Raw genomic sequence first — 24,574 nt, forward strand, 5'->3', positions numbered from 1 at the left:
CACCCGTTGGACCTTTCCGTTTTCTTCACTTCAGTGCTTCTTCCAAAACATCTCCCAGTAATTTCTTGACGTTGACACAATGCCCCTCAAACATCCTTATTTTATTTTGGGTTATGGTCGAGTAGTTCCTTTTAACAGTCCATTCATCAGCGTCCCAGGAGTTCTGTTATTGCTTTTATCATCTGCTGTTCGTTAGGGGTTGAGTATAGGTTTGACTTATTAGAGCCTGTTTGTCATTTTTGTCTTTTATTTTGAGTAACTGGTAAGTAAATACTCTTGTTTCCTTAGTTGGGGAATGGTTAGTGTACTTTCTCTGTTTCCTTACAGTAAAGGTGGGGTGTGAAAAGGTCTGTTAATCTAGCAGTTGTCTGCTGCCAAAGGGAGCTGCTCTTGTGGCCACACATTCCTTTGCTTCCTCTGCCCTGGTTTCGTCGGTTGTTAATTCAGAAGAGGAGTAACCTAACAAAATAAGAACTTTTCTGTTAGATAAGGCCAGAATTGCCAGAAAGACGGAAATCATAACCGTATGACTATGGGGAGGACTGGATGTTTTGGTGATGAGTCATGGCTGAAAAGCTAAGTCACTTCAGCTGTCTTATCTTGTCATGCCATACCTGCCTGGAATTAATAAACATATGCAGTGTAAGGCATGGAAGCGTGCCTTCTTCCTTCCTTTGGCCTCTGTTTCGTCATATCTTTGCTTTAAAAAAGGTCTGCAGAACCACAGAATCGTTCAGGTTGGAAAAGACCTCTGAGATCATCAAGTCCAACCCATCCCCATTGTGCCCATTCACCATGTCCTCAAAATCTCAGCTCCATGCTCCTCACCGGGCCCAGCAAACCCTTTTGTTCAAAGGGTGTTTTTGGCAGTGCTTTTCTTTCCTTTTTTTCCATTAGTTGGCATGTTCATTAGGAAAATATCAGAAATTTCTCAGGCAGCTTGTGCTTCTAACTCATTTTCCAAATGCACAGTGAGCCAAGAGTAAATTTTTTAAGGTGAATTTAATTGACCTTTGCAATGGCATTAGGCAGATTGGCTTAAAGTCTATTAGAGTATAATGTAACCTGGTGAGATTTTAGGGAAGGTTATTGGAAAAACCTGTTGATTCGGATTGCTTTTCGTCTTCCTTCTCCCTTAGCTTTTTTTGTGCAGAGAAAAGAAGTATGGTTTATGACTGGAAAGGCACCATAGAATCACAGAATGGCCAGGGTTGGAAGGGACCTCAAGGATCATGAATCTTCAACTCCCCTGCCATATGCAGGGCCAAATCATTCAGGTTGAAAATGACCTCTCAGATCCCTAAGTCCAACCCTAAGTCACACCCAGTGTGCCCACTGCCCACGTCCCTCAGGGCCACATCCCTGCAGCTCTGGAACACCTCCAGGGATGATGACCTCACTACTCCCTGGGCAGCTGTGCCCTTCCTTTGGAGAAGAAATTGTTCCTACTAATGTCCAACCTGATGAGCAGATGGGGAAGAACTGAAAGAGATAAGGGAGGAAAAGAGCAGGGTGGGCACATCCTATCTCCAACCACCTCCTGGCTGGAAGCTCCCCACATGAGGGTGCGATGCATCCCTGCGTGCCATAAAGAAAGCTGGGGAGCCTTGGGCAGCCAGACAGAGGGTGAGAAACACCAACCCCCCTGTTGTGCTCAGCACGTTGCTCAAGCAGAATGAGTCCCTCAGTGGTTGTCTCCGGGTAGGGGACATGCACACACCATGTGCCAACACATCTGCAGCTCTGTGATGTGTTAGCATGCATCCAAAGGCACAGCAGTGACATGACTAGTGAGTCATTTTGGTTTTGTGAACTGTCTTTCACATGCTATGTGCACGGCTACATTGTATGCCAAATGTCAAGCAGTATTTATTGGGCTGTGATATGGAGGACTGAGTTTTCTTCTGTCCACTCGTTAAGATGTTAATGATCTATATGCTGAAGTTTGCTTTTTAAAATCTAGTCCCTAGTGTCAGTGTTTGGTAATTGTGTTGCTGATGTCTGCTAGACCTCAGTCAGTTTAAATGTAAGTGAGCTATTGATGCTATTTCCAGGGGAGAAGTTAAATGGGACATCTAGAGAGAGGTGGTGAGCTAGCAAATCAGGAAGCTTGTACAAAGTATGGACTTAAAATATTTTGAGCCTAATTGTACTTGAAATGTTTTATTGATGCTGAGTTATTTTTATGAACTTTTTCACTGTGGGTGCAATGTGTAGTGTATGCTTACAGACAGCAAGCTGTGAGCTATGATTGCTTTCTATGGCTGCTGTGTTGGCCTGAGCTGTGTATTTCTCCCTTTCAGTTAAACCTGTGAAACAAATAGTGAGTCAGGGACACAAGTTCTTTCACAGCTCTTTCAAATCCTGCAAATAGGGAGTTTAAGGTAAAGCATTTTATACTTCTGTGGAAGTTGTGCCTCCTTAGATCTGAACAACTTGCAGTATCAAGATGTATGTTTGTGGCTGTCGGCTCTGCTGGTAATGAAGTGGAGCAGCAATAATTTTTTTCACTTAGACCTCCAGTACTTGGGCTTCAGGCTTTTGCTTTTTTTTTAATGTCTGATTTCTCATTTAGAACATCCACAGTATGCAAGATATTTTTGTAGCTATGTATATGTGCCATCATCTGGAGTGTGGACAGTAACCTTGCCACCAGCCAGTCAGACGAGGTGTTTCGGTGGCCGGAAGTGAATTTTGCAACAGCTGCCTGGGATGCAGAAAGCAAAAGTAGAAACTTGTCTGGTTTTTGTTTCCTGTTCTCTGTTTCAGCTACTCATCTCAACCAAAGTTTTTGGCTGTATATTGCTGTCATTCGTAGCAGCTGGAAAATCTTTTCTTGTTTTCAGGCAAGGTTTGCTGGCTTTTGATGGAGCTTCTTCATGGTAATGTTTTGATCTACTGAGATAGTAAGCTGAAGAATACAAGATATAAGGGGTCCATAACACCGCTTAGTTTTGCTCACTCAAAAGGAATTCAAATAGCATCTAAGCGATGTTTAACTTCTGCTAATTCAGAAGGAATTGCTTAGTTTAACTTTTGCTAACCCAAACACATTCCCAAAAGCAAGCCTTCTCAAGTCAGCAGAAAGGGGCCAACGGGAGAACAATGGAAAGGGGAACAAACAGGATAACAAATTGCAGAGGCACACAAGGTGGGAGAAGAGCTCAAAATTGGGACAGAGGTCAGAAGGACTTGGTGAGGAAGACTACTGACTTCATCCAGGGATGACCACCAGGTGGGGAGGAAGACGTCGAGCCTTCATCCAACGACCACCAGAGGAAGCTACTGCATTAGGGGAGGGACAGTATGTAAATGAATTCCCAGAAAAGTAATGAATATGTCAATAGGTCTTGGGAAATACTGCTGAATATGTATGAGCTTGGCTTATAAATGTATCGAGACCCAACTCTCTGGTGTGCAAGCTAGGAGGAGTGATCCACCTTGTACCCAGCGTGTGGCGCAGCACCGAAATAAAAATGTATCTGCTCTTATAACCTTATGTGGTTTAGAGAGTTTGATTCTGCAAATCACTACTGTTTATAACTATAGTTATAAAGAGGATAGTATTGTAGGAGGCTTCATTTTTAGCACAAGTTTCCTTTATTAAAAACTTATAATAAAAAAAGGTTTTTATTTCAGTGAAACTTTCCATGACTTTCCTAAGGAGTCTGAGTGAGCACATAAATCCTGCAACTTCCTGAAGGGAGGTCGTGATGAGGAGGGATTTGGCCTCTTCTCCCAGGCAGCAAACAGGACCCTAGGAAATGGCCATAAGTTGTACGAGAGGAGGTTTAGGTTAGGCATAAGGAAGAACTTTCTTTCTCAGAGTGGTCAGGCACTGGAATGGCTGCCCAGGGAGGTGGTGGAGTCACCGTCCCTGTCAGTGTTCAAGAGGCGTCTGGATGAGGAGCTGCGAGATGTGGTTTAGAGCTTGTGGTAGCAGTGGTAATGGGAGGATGGTTGGATTAGATGATTTTGTAGCTCCTTTCCAACCTTGTGATTCTATGATTCTGTGATCACATACCTGACTGCAGAGATGAAAAGCCACTGCAATTGGAGAGCTCCTTTAGTTCTCTGTACCTCCGCAGGGTCGTTGGATTACCATAAGTGCAAAATTGAGAGCCCACAATGCCATATTGCACAAACATTTTTTGATGAAGCACAGCACCATAATAAAGTTAGAGACAGCAATTCCATATAGTTAAAGCATTGCAAGACTAATGTTTGGCAGATAGATTGTGTGTGTATGTATGACTACCAGATAAGGCTGTGTTATGTGTCACATAAGCGTTTAAATAACTTTGAGAGTTGCTTTTTGGCATGTTACTGGAATTAAGCACTTTCAGTGCAAGCGTGTTTTAAGTGTTTACTTTTCTATGATTCCTTTTTTTCTTAGTATCCTGTTCTTGTTTACTTTTCTCCCACTTCAGATAACGCTTATGATCCAGATGTGAGTGCTAAACAGATATGGATAGACAAAACAGTGATAAACAACAATATATGCTTGACGTTCACTGATAATGGAAATGGTATGAACTCAGAGAAGCTGCACAAAATGCTAAGGTGGATAACCTCTTTTGTGTATTTTTTTCTTGTCACAATTCCAATTTCTGTTTTTGTTACTGTTAAGCTTAACTCCTTTCTCTCACATGTAATCTACTATGCTCATTTTTCTATTTAGTGCTTTTGAGGGTGAGTGATTACCCAAGTGAGGCTCTAGAACAGAGATGCTAGTACAGCTTTCATATAGCTCTGGCTGTTTGTTTTATCTCCTAGTTTCCTTTTATCCTTTCCATCAGCATTCCCATTTACTTTTCTGTGCAGGGCATGTGCAGTGTAAACTCTGTAGTGCCTTTCAGTGGAAGGAGAATGTTTTCCACATTTGAGCATGCTTTAGACTAAGTTAGCAAATGAGAGACAAGGGAAGTTCAGTTCAGTCCAATTCTTTGAAGTGTTGAAAATGTACTATGGAAATGTTAAGGGGAATTAAATTGATGCTGTTACAATTTTTACCTTCTAATATCCTATAGTATTTGAAGTGTTCTTTCTGCAGTTAGCAAACAGATTGCTGTTCAAGTTCTCTTCTGTTATGAAAGATATTCGTCTGATTCCAGATAAGTCTCTGGATATAAATTTGAGGAACCTTGAATTCAAATGACTGTTTTTCTGTTTTTCTGCAATATACCATAATTAATAGCTTATTTGTCAAATTCCATGCTCCATATACAGTTACACATTTGTCTTCAAGTGTAATGTGTAGTTCACCTGTAGAATATATGTGGATTGTGTATATTTAAGCAAACGGGGGGAGTGACTAAAGAGGAAAATAACCTAAGGGACTTTTTCCAGTATTCATTGCAAAGCCAGTGGATAAATATTAGAAACATATGGGAATGTACCTTTGTATGATTACAGGCAGATGGTGTCTTTTAGATAATTAAAAGATGAATCTAACTTTCTCCAAATTCTTGTGTCGTGATTTTAGGAATGTTATACAGGTGTTCTCACAGTTTGTGTTGCTGTTCACTGTTTAATTGCATGGTAGTCCCTGATCTCTAGAACAAGAGATGGACTCAGTGTGGTTAAGTCAAATGTGATGCACCTTGCATGCATCTTCTGGGTTTTCAGTTGTTTGGGGGGCTTTTTACATTCTTCTAATATCTGTTTTTTTCATATCAGCTTCGGCTTCAGTGAGAAATCCGTGATGAATGGCCGTGTTCCAGTGGGACTGTATGGAAACGGGTTTAAATCAGGGTCCATGCGCCTGGGGAAAGATGCAATAGTCTTCACTAAGAATGGAGAAACCATGAGTGTTGGTCTCTTATCTCAGACTTACCTTGAAGTCACAAAAGCAGAACACGTCATGGTTCCTATAGTGACATTCAACAACCAACATATCCTTTTGACAATTTCCTAACAAAAAGTTGTGTGTGTGTCTCAAATGTGGTTGGTAACATCATTAAAGGGAATCTCCTTGTCGTGTTTTAGAGATGCATTCTAAGATGGGCAGAAGATTATTTAAGCTATAATGTGTTTAAGAACTTCTACGTTTTTTTGGAGCTCTGTGTTTGAGATGTGGAATGAGAGCCTCTGAGTGGTGCAGGATCCTATTGCAGAAGTTTACTAATCTTCTGAATTAATATTTTTTAAGTAACATTTAAGGTTACTTTCCTTAACGTTTTGCTTACGACAGATAAGTGATCCAGCAGAATCCAAAAACAGTTTGAAGGCCATCTTAACACATTCTTTATTTTCTACTGAGGAGAAATTAGTGGCTGAACTAGATGCTATAATGGGGAAAAAAGGAACAAGAATCATAATTTGGAATCTCAGAAGGTAAGATGAGGCCCAGTTGCTCATATCTTTCATTTGCATTATCTCTTCAGCGTCTGCAAGTACACAAGGATTTTTTTGCAGAGTAACTCTAGAAGACTGGATGGAAAGTTAGCTGCGTTGGTGAAATTAGACTCAAATTATTTGGCCAAAGGAGAACATAAAGGATTCCATATTTCATTTTGATAAAATCTTTTACTATTCCAGAAGAAAAACTGAAATAGAGTATTTATAAATCTGGTATCTCAAACCAATTGGGAAAGACTTGAACCTTTCTAAACTTCTTAACTGTTTATCATAGTAAAAACAGAAGTCCAAGTAAATAGATGCAGTTCATTACATTTATCTACATATATATATGTGGGATTATTCACAGAAGAATGGATTTTCAGACTTGGTAGCTTGGAGTTGCTGTTTTCTTTCTTTAAACAGCTGCTGTAGCAGTGGCAGCTGGATGTTATCGTTTCTCATCTCCTTTCCCTTTCCTCCTCTTATGTGGTTGCTGCTCCCTTAGAAGGAGCTCATATGATGATCCATTGGAATAATTTAGCTTGCTTTTAACAGTGATGGAGCTAGTTGTTTGGGAGTATGTTGCCTTGTTGTATGCTCCTGAGTGCTTTGTTTACTGCAGTTTTGAAAACCTGAAATAGCAAGGTATCCGTAAGAAGCAATTTCAAGTGGTTTTATGGGCCAGTAAATTTGGCAGGAAAATAGTTTATTCTTGCCTGTCAGAAAAAAAAAAAAAAAAAAAAGGATGGAGAGAAAACTAATTCTGGGATACAATGGATTAAATGTTACAGAACAAAACAAAACCTCAGTCAATCAAAGCTGATGAAAGGCTTTCTTCTTTTCCTATTTCATTAATTTCTTCTATATTTTAGGAACTTGCATCACTTTTAGCTTAGCAGATTTTTATGCAAGAAAGCTGGAGGTAACAAAATCTATATCTAAATGTTGTGCAAAACTACTGCTAGTGCAATTAAATAAAAGAAACCCTCTGGTGAGCAGTAAGAAATTGTGATGAAAAATTACTGAGTTAGGGAGTTGTTGTTTGTCATTCTCACAGCAGTAGGAATCTTAGGCAATTGTTCTCAGTAACACTGAGTGCTTTTATTAGTGAAGTGCAATTAGAATAAAGTTAGAATTTATGCAAGTTTTCTTTGCTAACATTTCTCTTATATTCCTTGGGTTTCTAAAAGAAGCTATTGAATGTTTTTGATTTCTAGCAAGTCTGCAAGGAAAGCCATTATGATGCAGAGGAATTGTGTTTCTTTTGTGTCTTTCCTCTTGTATCTCTGTGATATCCCCTGGGTCTGTTGTCCATTTTTAAAACCTGAAACACTCTGGGGGGAAAAAACAAGTGTTGAGAGGGCAGACATGTCTCTCTGCACATGATACAAGATGGGTCATCTCCACAAATCATGCAACCCCAGGTTTCACATTTTCTCCTATTTATAGTTGAAAATTTTTAATATACACCTGTCTAATAAGCCACACCAACCTACTGCGTATTCACAAGATGATAGTAGTACAAGGCTACACAAACATAATGGAGTCTTCTGCACTTCTGTGGGAGCCTTCAGGGGTTGCCTGGGGAGGTGTCTCCCTGCTCAATTTGTCCATGTTTGGGCCCAGGTTTTCTGAGGACACCTAGTTTTCATCTGGTCTCTACTGACTGACTGCTGTTTTGGATTTGCGCTCCTATTTCAAGGATGTTGCTCTTATTATAGAAGTTGTGTGGTCAGAAAGGATATTTATCATCGATAAGCAGTCCATTTGGAAGGTAGAAGCAGAACTATAAACACATGAGCAACCACATTAATTAGGCAGAAGTGACAGGTATTTAGTTATGAGATATCAGGTTCACCTCAATCTTTTTTTTCCTCTCATAATTAGATTTTTTTTCTTATTTCTTAGAGATAAAAATGATAAAACAGAATTTGACTTTGACAAAGATAAATATGACATCAGGATTCCAGAAGACTTAGATGAAACAGGGAAAAGAGGATATAAAAAACAAGAGAGACTGGACCAGATAGTTCCAGAAAGTGACTACTCACTAAGAGTATGTATACTTTTTTTTTTCTCATTTATTGTTCTGTGGAAGCAAGGTGATGTATGCTTTTGTTTTAATGCAATATGCCATACTGTACAGGTGTTGATTGAAAAAAAGACAAAGTCAGAATTTAAACGTTAGGGCAATGAGCCAACAATATTTGGAAAACATAGAATGTGTTTGTGGACTTCTATAAACATCTGCTTTTTTGTTTTTGTGTTGTTTTACTTTCAGAAGAAAATTTCTGTTTTTTTACATAGTCCTGCAGATATGGTGTAGCTAGTTTTCAGCTGGCAGTGTCCTCTTCAGGTTCCAAAAGAGATCAAGGAACTATAAAGCAGCTGTTTCAAGACGTACATATAGTAAAGCCCCAGCCCTGAGTGCAGGCCTATTGCAGCCGTTACACTACTGACCCATAGTCTCTGAATATGTTTCTTATAAGAAAGTGCACCTGGAATTACTGGGTGTTCTGAGTGCTTCTGAATAGTGTTGTAAGTATTGTTCCAGCTCAAATGCAACATTCAATTAGTCTAAGGCTCACTGAAGTCATAAATCTGTAAGTCATTTGGATAAAGTTAACAGCTGCTTTTTTTTTTTTTTTTTTTTTTTAAGTGTGATATAATTTTTGAGTTCTGAATAGGGAATAAGAATATAGGCTTGTATATCTGAACACGATTAAAAGCTCTTATAGTAGTAAAACTGTATCCTCAGACACCTGCCTTGTTTACAAAAGTTCTCTTTCAGTTGCTTTTAATGTGATTTGTATTATGTACGTGCATCTGAGTTTCCTGTATTTTGTGGAGTCAGGTTGGAGGAGCTAAAAAATTTCTTTGTAACATCTCAATTAAAATCTGGATTTGTCTTTCCAAGCGTGATAAATTTTTACAGTACCCATTTCTTGAGGTTATTTAGGTGTGTGGGTTTTTTTTTAGGTGGTGGCAGCGAGGATCTCATTGCTGTTGTTTTGAATAATGGGAATTATTGTATGTTTTGTAGGCTTACTGCAGTATTTTGTATCTGAAGCCAAGAATGCAGATCATTCTGCGAGGACAAAAAGTGAAAACACAGCTGGTTTCCAAGAGCCTTGCTTTCATTGAACGTGATATATATAGGCCAAAATTTTTGAATGTATCCTTTGTTAATGTGATGATTGCATGCTAAATTTAATGATGAGTTTTTGTACGTAAGCTGTGTAGATTCTGCTGGGAATGTTGCAGCTGTCTTTATGGCTGTTCTTTAATTATTGTGTTAATCTTTTCTGTGAAGATGTACCAAAGGAACTATCTCAATACTTAAATGATGGAGAGGGGAAAAAAAAAAAAAAAGAAAATACCAGGACCCAGTTTAGAATGAACCCTCAATATATATATATATTTTTTATCACATGACATTAACCAGACTTTTCCTTAATATCCAATAAAAGGCTAAAACAGTAAGAATTACGTTTGGATTTAACTGTAGAAACAAAGATCATTATGGAATAATGATGTATCATAAAAACAGACTCATCAAAGCTTATGAAAGAGTTGGCTGTCAGTTAAAGGTAGGAATTTAAGCTGAAAAACAATGTTGTTAGAAATCACTGTCACTCAAATGCTTTTTAAAAAAGAATACGGGTGAAAACTAGTGTGCTTTTGTAAATACACCTTTTTCATTTGGCATAGCAGTTAATAATTGCATTGTGTTGCACACAGTTCTTTAATTTTTGAAACTAAGCTTAATGTGTGAGACATAGAATTTGGTGTGCCTTTCAGAACAGAAAGACAGATGGATTGTAGGGCATTTGTTCTTTTTGTCTGGTGGATTTGTGTCAAGAGTTCTATTGGAGACTATTCATAAAGCAGGAGGTTATTTTGACCTGGTGGATATATAAATTATAATTACTTCTGTCAAGATCTTGGAGTTTTAGTGTAGGATTTGTTTTGTTTTCCCTGATGGATCATAATTTTTTACAGGCAAACAACATGGGTGTTGGTGTAGTTGGGATTATTGAGTGCAACTTCCTAAAACCAACTCACAACAAACAAGATTTTGACTACACAAATGAATACAGGTAAATGTGTATTCTTACAGACTTCTTGTCTCATAGTGTTGTTCTCTGGGAGATACTTACCATAAAAGATTTTGTCCCTTTTAAGTAGTAAGGATACTTGTGTTCCATCATTAAACTGCATGACTGTTTTAAACAGTAGGGGTAGGATGTGAGCATGTATGCTGATCATAGCGTGTTCATTGCCATCAGTGAAATCAAGGGTACAGTGCTCACCGTTATTAAGCAAATGCCCTAAAAGCAGTTGGTTGCAACTCTGCCCTTCAATTATTGTGGGATGAGCCCAGAATAACTAGCTTAGATTTGGATATTTTGTAGCAGATGGCTAAAAGTGTGAGATATGAATCCCACATGATTGATGATTCATGGAGATTCATCACAATTTCCTAGGGGTTGTTTGTTTTTGTCTTTGTTTTTGGACGTTTTTCATTTATTGTTTGTAGTTTCTTTCTTAAAAGTAGACTTTAATGTCCTTAAGTCTACCTGACAGAGCATTTAGAAAATACAGGACACCCTGAAGGCAGCTGTGAATTGGAGTGAAGCTGCAGTGAAGCTAAATCCCATCAATCAATATCCAGTGTGTTACTTGTTATGGCTGCACTGTAAACCTCATTGAGAATCTAATCTGATTTGGAGAAGAAAAAAAAAAATTGTTCTTAAGCCAGATGAATTGTCTGGTGTGTTTACAATGTTCTTCTGTGAATTGACTGCACTGCCATTATGGAAGGAAAGGTTAGGGAGGGTGAGTTACCTCAGCAGAAAAGATGTCTAGGGAAAATCTCCAAGATGCAAACATTGGGAATTACTCCACTGTGTTTTCTTTCCTTTCAAGATGATGAGGCTATTTTCTATCTTCGGTGCTGCTTGGTGCTAAGGAATGTTAGGAGCAGCTGCCTCCCCCAGCAGTTATGTCCCGGATGCCCCCTGGCCCAGAGTTTCTGGGGCCCAGAGTCTCTGTCTTCCCTGCCGCTTTCCCATTTGCAGGCTTAACTAGCAGTGAAGTTGAGCACGTGTCGCAGAGATGCAGACACAAGGAACACTGATGTGGCTGGCATGTTCCCTTCAGCAGCACCTGTGTATGAGATGTGCATAAAGTATGGATGTAGACAGTCACGTACCCTTCTTTTTCCTCAACAGATAGAGATTGAAGGTCACTAGTGAAAGTACGCACTTTATATCTGTAAGCATATTGAGTACCATCACAGCCCCTCTGATCACTTGACACCCCTGGCCCAATTTTAGGGTCTTCTAATCCAGTCCAAAGATCCACTGTGTGCTGGCTGGTCCACCTTATTGTTCAGTACAAATCAAGGCAACATGCACTCTTAAAGAAGCATAGAATCATTAAGGTTGGCAAAGACCTCAAAGATCCCCCAGTCCAGCCACCAGCCCACCCCCACCATGCCCACGTCCCTCAGTGCCACATCCACACGGCTCCTGAACCCCTTCCAGGGACGGTGATTGAACCACCTCCCTGGGCAGCCTGTGCTACTGTCTCATCACTCTTACTGAGAAGAAATTCATCTTAATACCCAACCTGAACCTCCCTCTAGCACAACTCTTTAATTCCCTCTCATCGTATTGCTAGCTGCCTAGAAAAGTCTAACCCCCACCTCGCCACAGCCTCCTTTCAGGTGAGAGCAGTGAGGTCTCCTCTGAGCCTCTTCTTCTCCAGACTGAACAATCCCAGCTCCTTCAGCTGCTCCTTATAAGACTTGTGCTCCAGACTCCTCACAGCTTGTTGCCCTTCTCTGGATGCTCTCCTGGGCCTCACCTGGAGCAAGGGGCCCAAGATTTAACACAGCACTTGAGGTGTGGCCTCACCAGTACTGAGTACAGAGAGAGGAATGCCTCTTTAATCTTGCTGTGAGGATTATTTCTTCTGAGTTTGCTATTTCTGATATAAAATACTGTCTCCGCAAGGCACACTTGCAGGTGCTTCTGGACAAATGAGCACTTAGTCTGTCTCTAGTAGCTGGCACCTGTTTCCACTCATACGCACACGTCTTACCAGTAGCTGGCACTTAGTCTTTGCAATGCTTATACATGTGATAGAGTGAGATTATGGAGAGAGTTAAAATTCAATAAGCAGATAGGGTAGGCTGCAGGGATCAAGCACAGTGATTGGTTGGTCGAGTATACTGCCCTGCCATGTTTTATATGCAACTTGCACTTATTTATACTCTTTTCTGTCTAGCACTCCCCTGGCACTGTTTCTGTCTGATCCTTCTTGCCCTGCATGTTGGCATGGTTCCACTGACCTCTCTCCAACATCTTGGGCCTTCAGAATTGCATCTTTATCAGTTTCTTGATAACACCCAGTTTTGTTTCTGATCATTGTCTTTGTTAATACTAGTTAATCAGGTTTTATGACTCTGTGTTTGTCTCCTTCCTTTTCCTTATCCTCCCAACTGAAAAAATAAACATTCTCACACTCTACGTATCCTTACCATTTAGCGTGACTGACCAGGACTGTACTTGGCACTGTCTCCCTTATCATGTGTCAGTCAGGTTTGTCTCTGTACTTGTCTATGACCAGTCTCCTTTGATTGGATGTGCTTAAAAGAGCACATTTCCTCCTCTATATCCTCAGACTTAGTTTCACTGTGGACTTAAAAATTTTGAGATGTAGACTCACAAACGTAAGTGGTAATAGACTTTAGCAGGAGATGTCATCACCTTTTTCAGGCTGTGCATTTTGCCCTTCAGTCAGTTATTGGTGTTCCCCTGAGAAGGACAGCTGAAAAATTCACAATGCCTTTCCTTAATTGCCTGATTGTATGCAGCTCTGCATATACAAGTAACCCAGAAACAGTAACAGAGTACTGTAATAAACTAAACTGTTTATTGTAGTAGTTGAGGAGTTGTGGCAGGAAAACTCCGGTCATTCCTGCCGTTGTAACCACAGCTTTCAGTGGAGGAGGAGCATGATCGGTAGCTGGCAATGTAACTGCTGCAGCCACTACAGTTCATTCTGCCTGTATTTTTAAATAGCTTGCTGTATTCTTCTTTGCAGTGGTGATGCCAGCTTCAAGCAGTTCCTGTGGCTGCAACTAGCAAAGGCTGTGGCTAGCAAAGCTGTTAATGAGAACACAAGTTAAAATAGACCAGGGAATCATTCTCGTGTTTGTTGTTTCAGTACAAATGTTCCTTGAACCATTTCTTCTGTGGTAGCACTAAAAGTTCCTTTGGCAATGGATGTGCCATAGCATAGTATAATACTATGCAGCATAATACTGCTATTATTAATAGCATAATACTGCTATTAATCAGGTTTTACACTGATTCTACACTGGGTTTCTGCAAGTTGGCACAGTGAGCACTGATTGTGGGGTTTTTTTGTTGTTGTTTGGCACTTGTAGCATGTATTGTGAAGGTTTTTTGATTGTTTCTTTGCTTTACAAAAGATTGCTTCTACAGATTTTTAAAACGTAGATTTCCATCCCAAAACAGAATCGTAGTACTGGTGCTGTAATGTTGTGATCAGCATGAGCTGACTTGCCACTCTCCCTTCACCAGAAGAGACGTGATTCAATCCATGTGTTGCTGTTCATTTCTGCCCCTTTGCTAATTCCTTCTTCAGGCACCAAAATTCGTGACTTGAATTCAGAGGTGTTCTAGATGGAAACTTTCTGGGATGGACTAGGTTCCTTATTCTTCTTCCACATCACTCTTTCCTGTGTGCCAGCTCTAATACAGTTGCGAAATGGTTGGATTCCTGATCAGAAAACTAATCCAGCTGAAAATTAATATGGGAAAAAAAACCACCCTGCTTCTTTCAGCACCATGTAGACTGTGTACTACACTGAAATGAATGTATATTTGCAATGTCAGTTAAGTATTGCTTTATGCCAGCCTAGAATGATTGTGAGCCTGCAGTTAACAGATATACGTAGCCCAGTGCTGGACTGACAGAGGAGAGGCAGTTTTGTACTTTTTTATGATTGAAATTAAGTTAATGGATTGGTTTCAGGTTTTGCGTTGTACTTCACTGTGCTTCTGAATCAAGCATTTTATTTCAGTTTTAAAACTGTCTGCATCCCAAGTCAAATTTCTTGTAATTTCATATCCTACAAACATTTGTTCCCACAATTGCAAACTTCTGGGGTTTACAAAAAGTGAGAAGCTTACTATTGTGAAAATGTAAGTATTAGGGTGGATCATATACTTACTATTTCACTGTTCTTTATAAACACTCTTTCTGTGCTAAGATTTTACTATTTCAGGTATTGTCTGAAATTTTGTTTTCAGGCTTACAATAGCAGCGCTAGGAGAAAAGCTTAATGACTACTGGAATGAAATGAAAGCAAAGAAAAATGAGGAGTATCCATTAGCTTTACCAGTTGAGGAGATACAGTGAGTATCACTTTCAAATAGAAGAACATTGCATACTGTTATTACAGCTTTATTCTTGATCACGCAAATAAATTGTTCACGTGTAAGTTCTGATATGTTTTTTCCATTACAGAAAGCAGCCTGATCAGACATGGGTGCAGTGTGATGCATGTCTGAAATGGCGGAAGCTACCAGATGGAATAGAGCATTTGCCAGAGAAGTGGTACTGCTCACTGAACCCTGACCCACAGTTCCGGTAAAATTATATTAAGCCCAGTATCTAAGCACTGCTTTTACTTTTTATTTGATTGCTTAATGTAAGCACATATGTTAAGCTCTTTATTTTTCCTTAACTCAGGGATTGTCATGTGCCAGAAGAACCAGAAGATGATGACTTAATACATCCCACATATGAGAAAACTTATAAGAAAAAGTGAGTACTGGAGACTTTCAAGCTCCTAGAAAAGGAGCATAAAAGCTAAACACACTTTTCTCTCACCTGTGGTATAACTGCAGCCCTTCTAAGAATTCATCCTTTCAGAAAATAGTACCCTAAGGTCAAAACCTAATCACAGCAGTGAATAGATAAATAGTGTTTTTGTTTTCTCTGTTATTGGCATGTTGACATGATAGTGAAGGTAAAGAGGCCTCTATCATTTAGTAACAAGGAGAATAAAGCAAAAAGTTGGTGTTCAGGTACACTATATTAGAGAAACAACTCATTATGGTTGTTAAGAGCCCTTGCCTGGGTGACTACTATTTTCAAGCAGCTGAAAACCTCAGTAATATTTGTTTAAAGAATTTGAGGGTTCTTAGCTAAGATGCGTGGGGGAAAAAAATAACTTGAGCAATCTTAATGAATTGTTGGTTTACATTCTGAAAAGGGCCTTCACTGTTTTTCAAACATTTTTTTTTTTTATTTTAATCTGAGAGGGATGTTTGAAGTTTAAATTCAGCTTAGATTTAGCTCAACGAGTAGCTTCTAAGGTCATGCAGAAAATTTTCATTCAGTGAAGTAGAATGTTGAAATTCACTGTGTATAGCTCAAAATAAGGTGTTTAGTTTCAGATTTAAGTGAGGTTGCTTTGGTTTCACCATTAATTAACATTTTGAATCTAAGCTCTTTTTTTTTTTTTTTTTCTTCCCCCTTGCTCCTGTGCAGAGACAGGGAAAAATTGAAGAAGCGCCTAGAGTACCAGGTAACTCTCCTTGAACTTGATGGCAAACCAACTTTGGTAGCCGTTATTCTTTCTGGCACCACTTCTATGCAGTTTGATCCAGGCTTTGAGTTAGTTTGCTTTAAATAGTGGCCAGCTGATTAGGTCAACAACCTTTTTGATGGCTGTATAGGCTGTGCTTACCCTTGGTAAACCAGAAATCCCCTGTCTCTTCTGTCCAATGATAGAAGTCAGTGGTGCATTTTATATGTTGCACTGAAGAAAGAGTTTGAAGGGGATGAAGCTGCTTCACAAAACAGTACTAGAAAATAACGTCAGTTGCTGCTACTTGTTTTTATAGCGCAGTATCAAATTGTGGGAAATGGATTTTCTTGTAGAGGGATATATGTGATAAGGATATAAAAGTAAAGATGCCCTTAAAAAAGGGAGTGGGGGAGGGGGTAGAATTTGTAATAGCTGTGTTTTTCAGAGTTTGTTTTGCTAGGAGACACTCAAATTCAAATGGAGATGCAAATAAAAAATGGCTTAGTGACAGGAGTATACAGATTGGAACTCAGAATCAGGTCTCTGAAGTGAGATGTAGCTTTCAAAGAAACTGTGAACTTCAGACCAATCAATTTTTGGATAAAAGATTTTCCATGTTCTGTTCTACCCTATCTACTTGATTGTATTCATTTTCCTGCAATTAGGTTAATCCAAGTAAAAAAGTTATTTCTAAAAGCCCAAAATGAACAAAATACTTAAATATTTTATGAATGGAACTTATTATTAGCAGCTGTTAGAGAGATTTCTGTCCTGTATTTTGTGTATGATGGTCAGACTTCAGACATGGGTAAAGAACTGGCTGGAAAAAAGTACTCCCCAGGATTCTACACGGTACCTGTAATAGGTATTTCTTGGGAAACGCTTTAAGATCAGACAATAAATCTCTGCATGGGAAGGAGTTTGCAGCTGTAGTCTTCTGAGAAATCCACCAGAAGTCTGTAATCCAGACTTAAAAAGCAAATTGAACAAAAGAAAACAAAAGAAAACAAAACAAAACAAACAAAAAAAAAAAACAACCAAGAAACCTTGCTACTCTCAACTGTGCTATGATTATTATTTTTTTAATACACGACTTGAAACCAGCATGGGAAAGACATGAAGGAAACAGTTAACATCAGCAGAGTTTAGTTGTGTTTTCTGTTCTGTCTTGTTTGTTTTCTGCGAATGTGATCATTAAGCTGATAACTTTTTGTTTGTTTGTTTTTAACAAGGGTTATAGTCCGCTTTCCTTACTGCAAAATATTGAGTTGGGGCTCAAGGAGATTGCTCTGTGGAGAATCCTTGCAGAATACAGAAGAAATGTCTATCATAATTTCAAGTGTTTTCAGATAGTTAGTGGGACTACTTGAAACTTATTCTGAAGACTCTACTAACGTCTATTGCTTTTCATTCTTAACGTTATCTTATAGATCAGTAATGAAATGCTTTTAAAAACACCCGTTTCCTCAAGTAAAGACTTTAGAACGTTCACACCTGTGAGTGGAAGGGAAGCTGTTCCAAGAGCACTTTTACCAGAAACATCAAATGCTTCTGTCAAAAGACCTCTGCTTGTTTCAAATAGATCAGTATCTTCACCTCATTCTGATTCTGATAACAGGTTAGTGAGCCTGTACAAAATAGATTTATTTCTAAAATTAATAATTTTTAAATGAAAGAATGTTGTCGGGTGTAATCCCATCTTTGGGTCACAGCTGCCAAAGTTCATGTGTCACTTTTTGGTAATACAGGAAGAACCATGTTAATTAATGATGCCTAGAAACCTCATGAAGAACAAAAGAGAGAGCAACAGAAAGAAAATACTGTATGTCAAGGAAAATTGCTTAGTGACTTGCCTTAATGTAGGAAAATATTGTGTTAACCTCATTCTACAGGATGTTTTCCTTAACCTCTCTTACAGGTCTTCCCCACTTCAAAAATGTTGTGTCTGTCTCAAAATAGTATATGAAAGTAATAATCTAGTGTGGATTTCAGCCATTGTTTTTACAGAAAAGGTATTTACTGTGACTAATAATCTTAAGATGCTCTTCAGGGAGACATCCCTTTCTAGTTATTGAGTAGCAATTTTGAATTGCATGTTTAGACACATTTAAACATTGTTTGAAACAAATGACTTTGCTTTGAGCAATACAGTAATCAGATTAATGCGTTCTTCTTCAGTCTGAAACGGAAGATACTCATCAGTGTGACACCTTTAACTATAAAGACACCTCGTTTAAATAACAGGCCATTCAAAAGCCGTGATGATGATGATGATGTCATTATTTTAGAGGAGAGCAGCACTCCAAAGCCTTCAGCAGATTCTGATGTTCCAGTGGTAAAAACTGAATGCATAAATGTTGACAAGGAGGAGCAGAAAAAAAACAGTGATGTAAGAGAACCCTGCAGTGCAAGTACTTCAGAATCAAGAAGTGAACAGCTGACCTCTGCAACGCAGACGGAGGTCCCAAATTTGGTTGTTAAAAAGGAAGAGGTGGAAGATGACATCGATATTCCAGTTCCCAACGCAGAAACGGAAACTAACCGGCACAATGTAAATAATCTTCCTGAGACATCTGCAGATCTTGGAAACGAACTGAGAAATCAGCTGCAATTAGCAAACAAAGAGAAGGAGATGTACCAAAGCAAATGTGAAGCATTAACTAAGCAAGTAGAAACACTGGAACAGAGGATACTAGAAATGAACAATAAGTATGTGAAAAAAGAAATGTGCCATCAGTCAACTGAGACAATTTCTTCATTTGCAGAAGAAAACGTTCATGAAAGAAGTTTGGCGGAAAAAACCCTTCTCTATGAACAGGCCTTAGAAGAAATAGCGAAACTGAAAGAGCAATGCAGTACTCTGCAGAACTTAAAAACTGAATGCAGCAGGTGTGCTGACGGTGAAAGTAAGAGTGAGGTAGATGAAATTGCTGTGCAGCTGGATGATGTTTTCAGGCAACTGGACAAATGCACCATTGAGAGAGACGAATACAAAAGTCAGGTATGTTAGTTAAAACAGAGGCGTATTTCAAACGAAGAATTTAACTTTCCATTTTCTTAGATGAATTCCAGTTCACAATGTATTGTATAGTTAAATTCAGTCCATTCATTAATCAAACCACTTAGGAGGGTGGGGAATACATATAATCTAGCCTAGAAACTTTTGTTTTATTGGATTCCATTGACAGCAGTAAGCAAAATTCAGAGAGTCTGACTGCAGGCTGAGAGTGCAGTGTGTTCAACTGGCTACTTTGAAACAGTCTGTAGGTTGCAGTATCATAAAATGTCACCAGATATTAACATGTCACCAAAAAGCTGATTAAAAGCAGTCCACGAATGTTTATTTTAAACAAACACAACACATTGATGTATAAAATTATTTATTTATTTGCAGGTGGAGCTACTGGAAGCGGAGAAAAATAAAATTGCCTGTCAATGCGAAGAACTTAAATCAGAAATTGCAGAGTTGAAAGCTTCAATCCCACAAGCAGTAGCGCGTGCAAATGATTCTACAGCCAGTAATGTAGAAGACACTGTTAATTTTTCTGATGGAGAAAGGTATCAATTTTCTTCTTCCTAGACTACTTCGAGTAAGATTTTGGTTGGCTGATTGTACCTAAAAAAAACCTTGACAAAGATCATGTCTGACAATCATATAATAAAAAGTGGTTCTTGGAATTATTTTTGCTGCCTCTTGTGACTTCTAAGTTGATAACACTTATACTTCACCTTTTCATCCACTGATTTTATTTTAGTTTTGACTTATTGCTGCTTAAACAAATACTTGACCACTGCTCAATAGAATGTCATACTGACACTTTAAATGCTGAAAATGTTAGAAGAGTTTCTAGATTCTAGCTTGTAAAACAGGCGGAAGAAGAAAGGAGAGGCAGGAAAGAGGGAGGGGTGATCATTAGCTTATGCTGTGCAGATGATCTTTGCTTTTACATGCTATTTTTATTTCTTGACTCAGTAGTACCATACCGCAAAGAGTTTGTTTCAGTTTTGGAACTGATTTGACCTTTCATGTAAGAACTTGCTGCAGACCAATCCTCTGGAACTGTGCCAGTGTCCAGGGTGTATCTTTGAACTAAACAGAAGTTTACACCTCTAAGGAGGGATCTTGCTGCTCTCTGTTAATAAAAAATAGTAAACACATAAAAGAAGTACGCATACAAGATGGAAACAAGCAAGCACGGCACACACAAGTCCATAGAATCAGATGAAATGTGTCAGAGAGAGCTGGCCAGATGATGGAGAGTTGGCTTTGTGATGATATCCAAAAGTCTGTGGCAGGTCCCTGATAACTGGTTTAAATAAAAAATAATAATTAAAAAAAAAAAAAAAAGTTGTCATGCCCATATTTAGGGCAGGCAAAAACGAGGATCTGAATTACAGACTGGCCAGTACAAGCTCGGTTCCTGGGAAGACCCTGAAGCAAATCTGCCTGGAAGCTGCGTGCAAGCTCATGATAGTCAAGGTGATTAGAAACGATCAGCGTAGATTTATTGAGGGCAAAGATTGCCTTTCCAACTTGGTAACCTTTCCATTGAGATGACCAGCTCTGTGGATAATGGGAGATTGGGCCTTCATTTTAGGAAAGCTTTCAAAATAGACTGCCATAATATCATAATCAAATTTTATGAGATATGATTTAGATTAGTGGAGTAGCTGGTGGGTTGTAAAACTGCTTAGCAGACTGCCAATCTGCTAAGCCTGGGCATCAATATGAAGGCCAATAATTGTTAATGCCTTCAGTAATGGCCTACGAGACAGAGTGCAGTTAAGTTGGTGAACTCACAGTGGAGCTGAGTTGGAGGGAATCACTGATACCCTGGATGGTAGCAGTAATATAGTGGGACCTTAAGAAGTAGGAAAAAATGACTGAGAGAAATGTTGTGGAAGCTCAGTAGAGGCAGCAGTGATGTTCTACACTTTTGCTAGGAATCATCTCTGCAGCTGGACAAGCCGAAGTCCTGGGCTGTGGTGGGGGTGGATTAGAAGATGAATGCAAATCAACAGTGCGTCTTGTGGCAGGAGTGCCCAGATGCTGAGGGAAGGAGCCGCAACAAGAGAAGGCTGCCTTGAGATCTGATATCCTAATGCTTTCTGCAGCTGAATGAAGGTGTAAAAAAGGTGAAGCCTGACTCCTCACTAGCACAGTGGTGGCATGAGAGGCAATAGAAACAAGCTGCAAGAAGGGAAATTCTGATGAGACAGAGGAAAAAAATAATGTTCATAGTGAGGGCCCAAGAAAAAGGGTCCAGGGAAGGTGGTGGGATCTCCATCTGTGGAGATTTTGAAAACACAAGAAGGTTGTAAGCAACCTTATCTGAAATAACCATTTTTTGAATGTTAGGGGTTGGGGGGAAGGGAATGGATGACCTCTGGAGACCCCTTTCAAGCTAAATTTGTTTGGGTTTTGTTTGTTTTTGTTCTGGGATTCAGCCTCCCCTGCATCTGCTAGCATTTTACTTTCTGTTTACTGCATCTGACTACTTCTACATAGAAGAATTAGAAATTGCATGCATTACTTGTGGTGTACTTACAGGTCCTTTGGGATGTAATGACTATGAAGAATGGCTACTGGAGATAATAAAGAAAATAATGGTAAAGGAAATGCTCAAGAGAAGGGATGAATGACTTAGAAGCAGTTTGACCAGGAAGAGGATAGGGCAGTGGAATCGTGAAAGAAAGCAAAAAGAGGAGAAATAGTATTTTCCCATTATTAAAATTGCTACTTTGTCTTTATGTTTTCAAACCTTTGGACAAACTACTCTTTCATACCTTCTCTTTTTTTCTTTCCTCTTTGTTTTCTCTTCCTTTGCTCCCATATATGGTGGTAGTTGGCAATTCTAGATGTATTAAATATTTTTAAATACTGGTTTGAGAAATAAAAAAATTATTGTAGTATAAAGGGTTATGCCAATGTTTATTTGCTAACTTCAGTAGGAGTATTCAAAAATACCTTTAATCCATTCTGGGAAAGGCAGGAATCTTAGTATTTGTTTGAAATGAAGGAAATACACACCTTCAAAGTTAAAACTCAAGACAGTAAGCTTTGAAAAAATGATAGATCTTGAAATTATCTTGTTGCAGTTTCAATTGCATAAGCTCTCTGTTGGTTTATGGAAGTCGCATACCGACCCTTTCTATTATTGAATGTTATTTGAAACTTTGTTAATTAACATTCTGTGTATTTGGATGTGAAACTTCATCCACATCTAAACATCTCCAATTATTTCTTCACAGCCTGAAACTGCGCTCCCTTCGAGTGAACGTTGGACAGCTTTTGGCTACAATCATGCCTGATCTAGACTTGCAACAAGTAAATTATGACATTGACGTAGTGGACGAAATTTTAGGACAAGTTGTAGAACAAATGCATGAAATCAGCAGCACTTAAGATACTAAAATTTTCACAGAGCCCTACTTGATCTTCCAGTATAACCTTTATATAAGTTCTGAAGTGTAAATACTTCTTCTTCGCTTTATATATTTCACAGTTTGATCAATAAATGTATATACTCTGTACGTTCAGGTGTTACCACAGATGCAGTGGGTAGTATCTTAATGTCCTCTTAAATGAACACTGTCAATATCGACCAACCTCGATGTACTTAAAGATTTTGCTTTTAAAATGTATTTGTAATTAAATTTGCAAATATTTTTATGATTAAGAATGTTAATACTTTTCTACAAAAGTTTTGGTTGATTTTTGGTCTTATATATGCATTGATACTTGCAATTTTTTTCCTCATCCAAAATCCTAGCAGTGGAATATATTAAAAATGCAAAAAAGGAACCTTGTTGATTTTCTTCCCAGAACAAACCTCAGTAACTTTATTGTAAACTACAGTATTTTCATTGCTATCAACAATGTTGTGTGTTGCATTAATGGTTTAGAAATTTAACTAATAGATGAAAATTTTGGCCATATTGGCAGTATTTATTGTCTTACTACCAAAAGAAGAAAAATTCCTTAGGGGTTTTATCCTGAATATGGATGATCTTTGACAGCCTTTTGGATTTTCTGGTGTTGCTAGAAGACATTTTCTGTATATAATCTTGCAGCATAAACAAATCCATGGGATATTTCAGCCTTACCAGTCTTGGAGACCACATGCCTGTTTGTGTCCTGCCCGTATTACTTGATTGTTACTTCCTCGTTCCAAGAACCAGATTGTATTGGAGTGCAGTCAGATTGATGATTGGTTCTACCCCATGGTTCCCAGTTGAACACAGCAGTACTAGTTTATAAGTCCAGTATGTTCCAGTACGTGAGTTCAAGTGGTCAGTTTTCACATGCAGCTCTTGCCTGCCTATTTTCCAAGTCAAAAGCAATTGGTGATCTGTTGGAGAGAACGTAAACAAAACTAGAGTAGGATTCCTGGAGGACCTCTGTTGTAATACCACCTCTTGAGACGTTAAAGCCTTACTTTAGAGCAGCCAAATGCAGAAAATAATTGACCTGGAGGTCTGTAATGTATACAAATATTTGCATATTTTATCTCAGAAGAAAAAGTGTTGTAGCATTAAGCGAGCAGTCTGCCCTTGAGTCTCTCAGTATGAGGCTTACCTTTCAATCACAATGGGCCATGCTGCACATAAATGTCAGGCTACTCAATCCTTGTTTAACTAGTCAAAGTAGAAATATTTTGAGAAAGAGAGGCATGTTATCTGTGGTGTCAAATGACAGAGTAAGCTAAAGCTGAAGATGTTCAAATGCGATTTGTTTATGCTATCTTAATGTTTAGGCATCTTTTATTACAGGTAAGATAGGTGACTCCTTCTCTTCTTTCCCTCTTATATAGTCACAGTAATTATTAAGCCACTAGTTTTATTATTACAGTGGTGACAGTATTCTTCTCTTCAGCCAACTGCATGCTTTTTCCATTGAGGTCATCAGGAATAAGGGGTGGGCAAAGAGCCCATCTACCTGTTATCTCTGGTGGCATTCATCATCCAAACAGCGATCAAAAAAAACAGTTTTTGCTTTTAAAAAAATAAAATCACGAAACTGCATTCAGTGTTTGTTCCTAGGAATTGTCGATTTTGTAAAGCCAAGAATTTTGGCTTTTGCACTGTTAGCTGTCCATATTTAATTGGATTATGTTCCGTTTAGTTGTAGCTCAGTTTTTTCCAGTGGGCAGTACTTTGATTTCAGGATGCTTTCTGTTCCAGTATGCCAATAAGGATAATGCAATACTGCTTTGCTTCATGATGGCTAAATTGAATGTTTGATTTTTGGAGAGGTGGCTGTAATGTAACTTTTAAAAAGTTTTTCTTTTCTTTTTTTTTTTTTTTTGCTGTGTAGTTTTCCGTTCCTTCATCATTATTTATTATGTTTCATCAGATTCTGTAGTTGAGTTTATTGTAGATGACATAAAATATAGCGTAAGTCTATATTAAAAATGGAAAAATTACAGTGTACGTTTACACTTTGAAGAACAGTGGACTAATGGAAATGCTTTTTATTTGTCAAAATGTATTTTTTGTAAAAAATGAAAATGAAAAAATAAATCTGAATTTGCTGGATCAAAACTTGTCATCAGGTGCTGTGTTTCCCTTATAAGCAAGTAAGACTGTTACCAGCTT

At 38.5% G+C, this 24,574-nt stretch overlaps 1 protein-coding gene across 5 annotated transcripts in view; it reads left to right on the forward strand.

Annotated features, from left to right (window-relative positions):
* MORC3 (MORC family CW-type zinc finger 3) overlaps positions 1-24,508 on the forward strand; it is a 29,435-nt gene extending 4,927 nt beyond the window's left edge. Inside the window, exons 3-18 of one of the 5 annotated variants that reach the window (XR_006167379.1) lie at positions 4,431-4,563; positions 5,680-5,894; positions 6,189-6,336; positions 8,251-8,398; positions 9,386-9,517; positions 9,813-9,932; positions 10,345-10,442; positions 14,691-14,795; positions 14,908-15,030; positions 15,133-15,207; positions 15,937-15,973; positions 17,407-17,594; positions 18,155-18,977; positions 19,371-19,534; positions 20,921-21,112; positions 21,528-21,542. Coding sequence is in view for 4 of the 5 variants with exons in the window: in XM_042810582.1 (XP_042666516.1) it covers positions 4,431-4,563; positions 5,680-5,894; positions 6,189-6,336; positions 8,251-8,398; positions 9,386-9,517; positions 9,813-9,932; positions 10,345-10,442; positions 14,691-14,795; positions 14,908-15,030; positions 15,133-15,207; positions 15,937-15,973; positions 17,407-17,594; positions 18,155-18,977; positions 19,371-19,534; positions 22,229-22,382 (2,663 nt within the window). In the remaining variant the exon portion in view is untranslated. The other 4 variants (XM_042810585.1, XM_042810583.1, XM_042810582.1 and 1 more) reach the window with 4 other exon arrangements.
* Positions 24,509-24,574: the final 66 nt, after the last annotated feature.

The sequence above is a fragment of the Centrocercus urophasianus genome, unplaced genomic scaffold (assembly GCF_019232065.1).
Source record: "Centrocercus urophasianus isolate 14NV4802_14NV808 unplaced genomic scaffold, USGS_Curo_1.0 seq_12, whole genome shotgun sequence".
NCBI classification, from domain to species: Eukaryota; Metazoa; Chordata; class Aves; order Galliformes; family Phasianidae; genus Centrocercus; species Centrocercus urophasianus.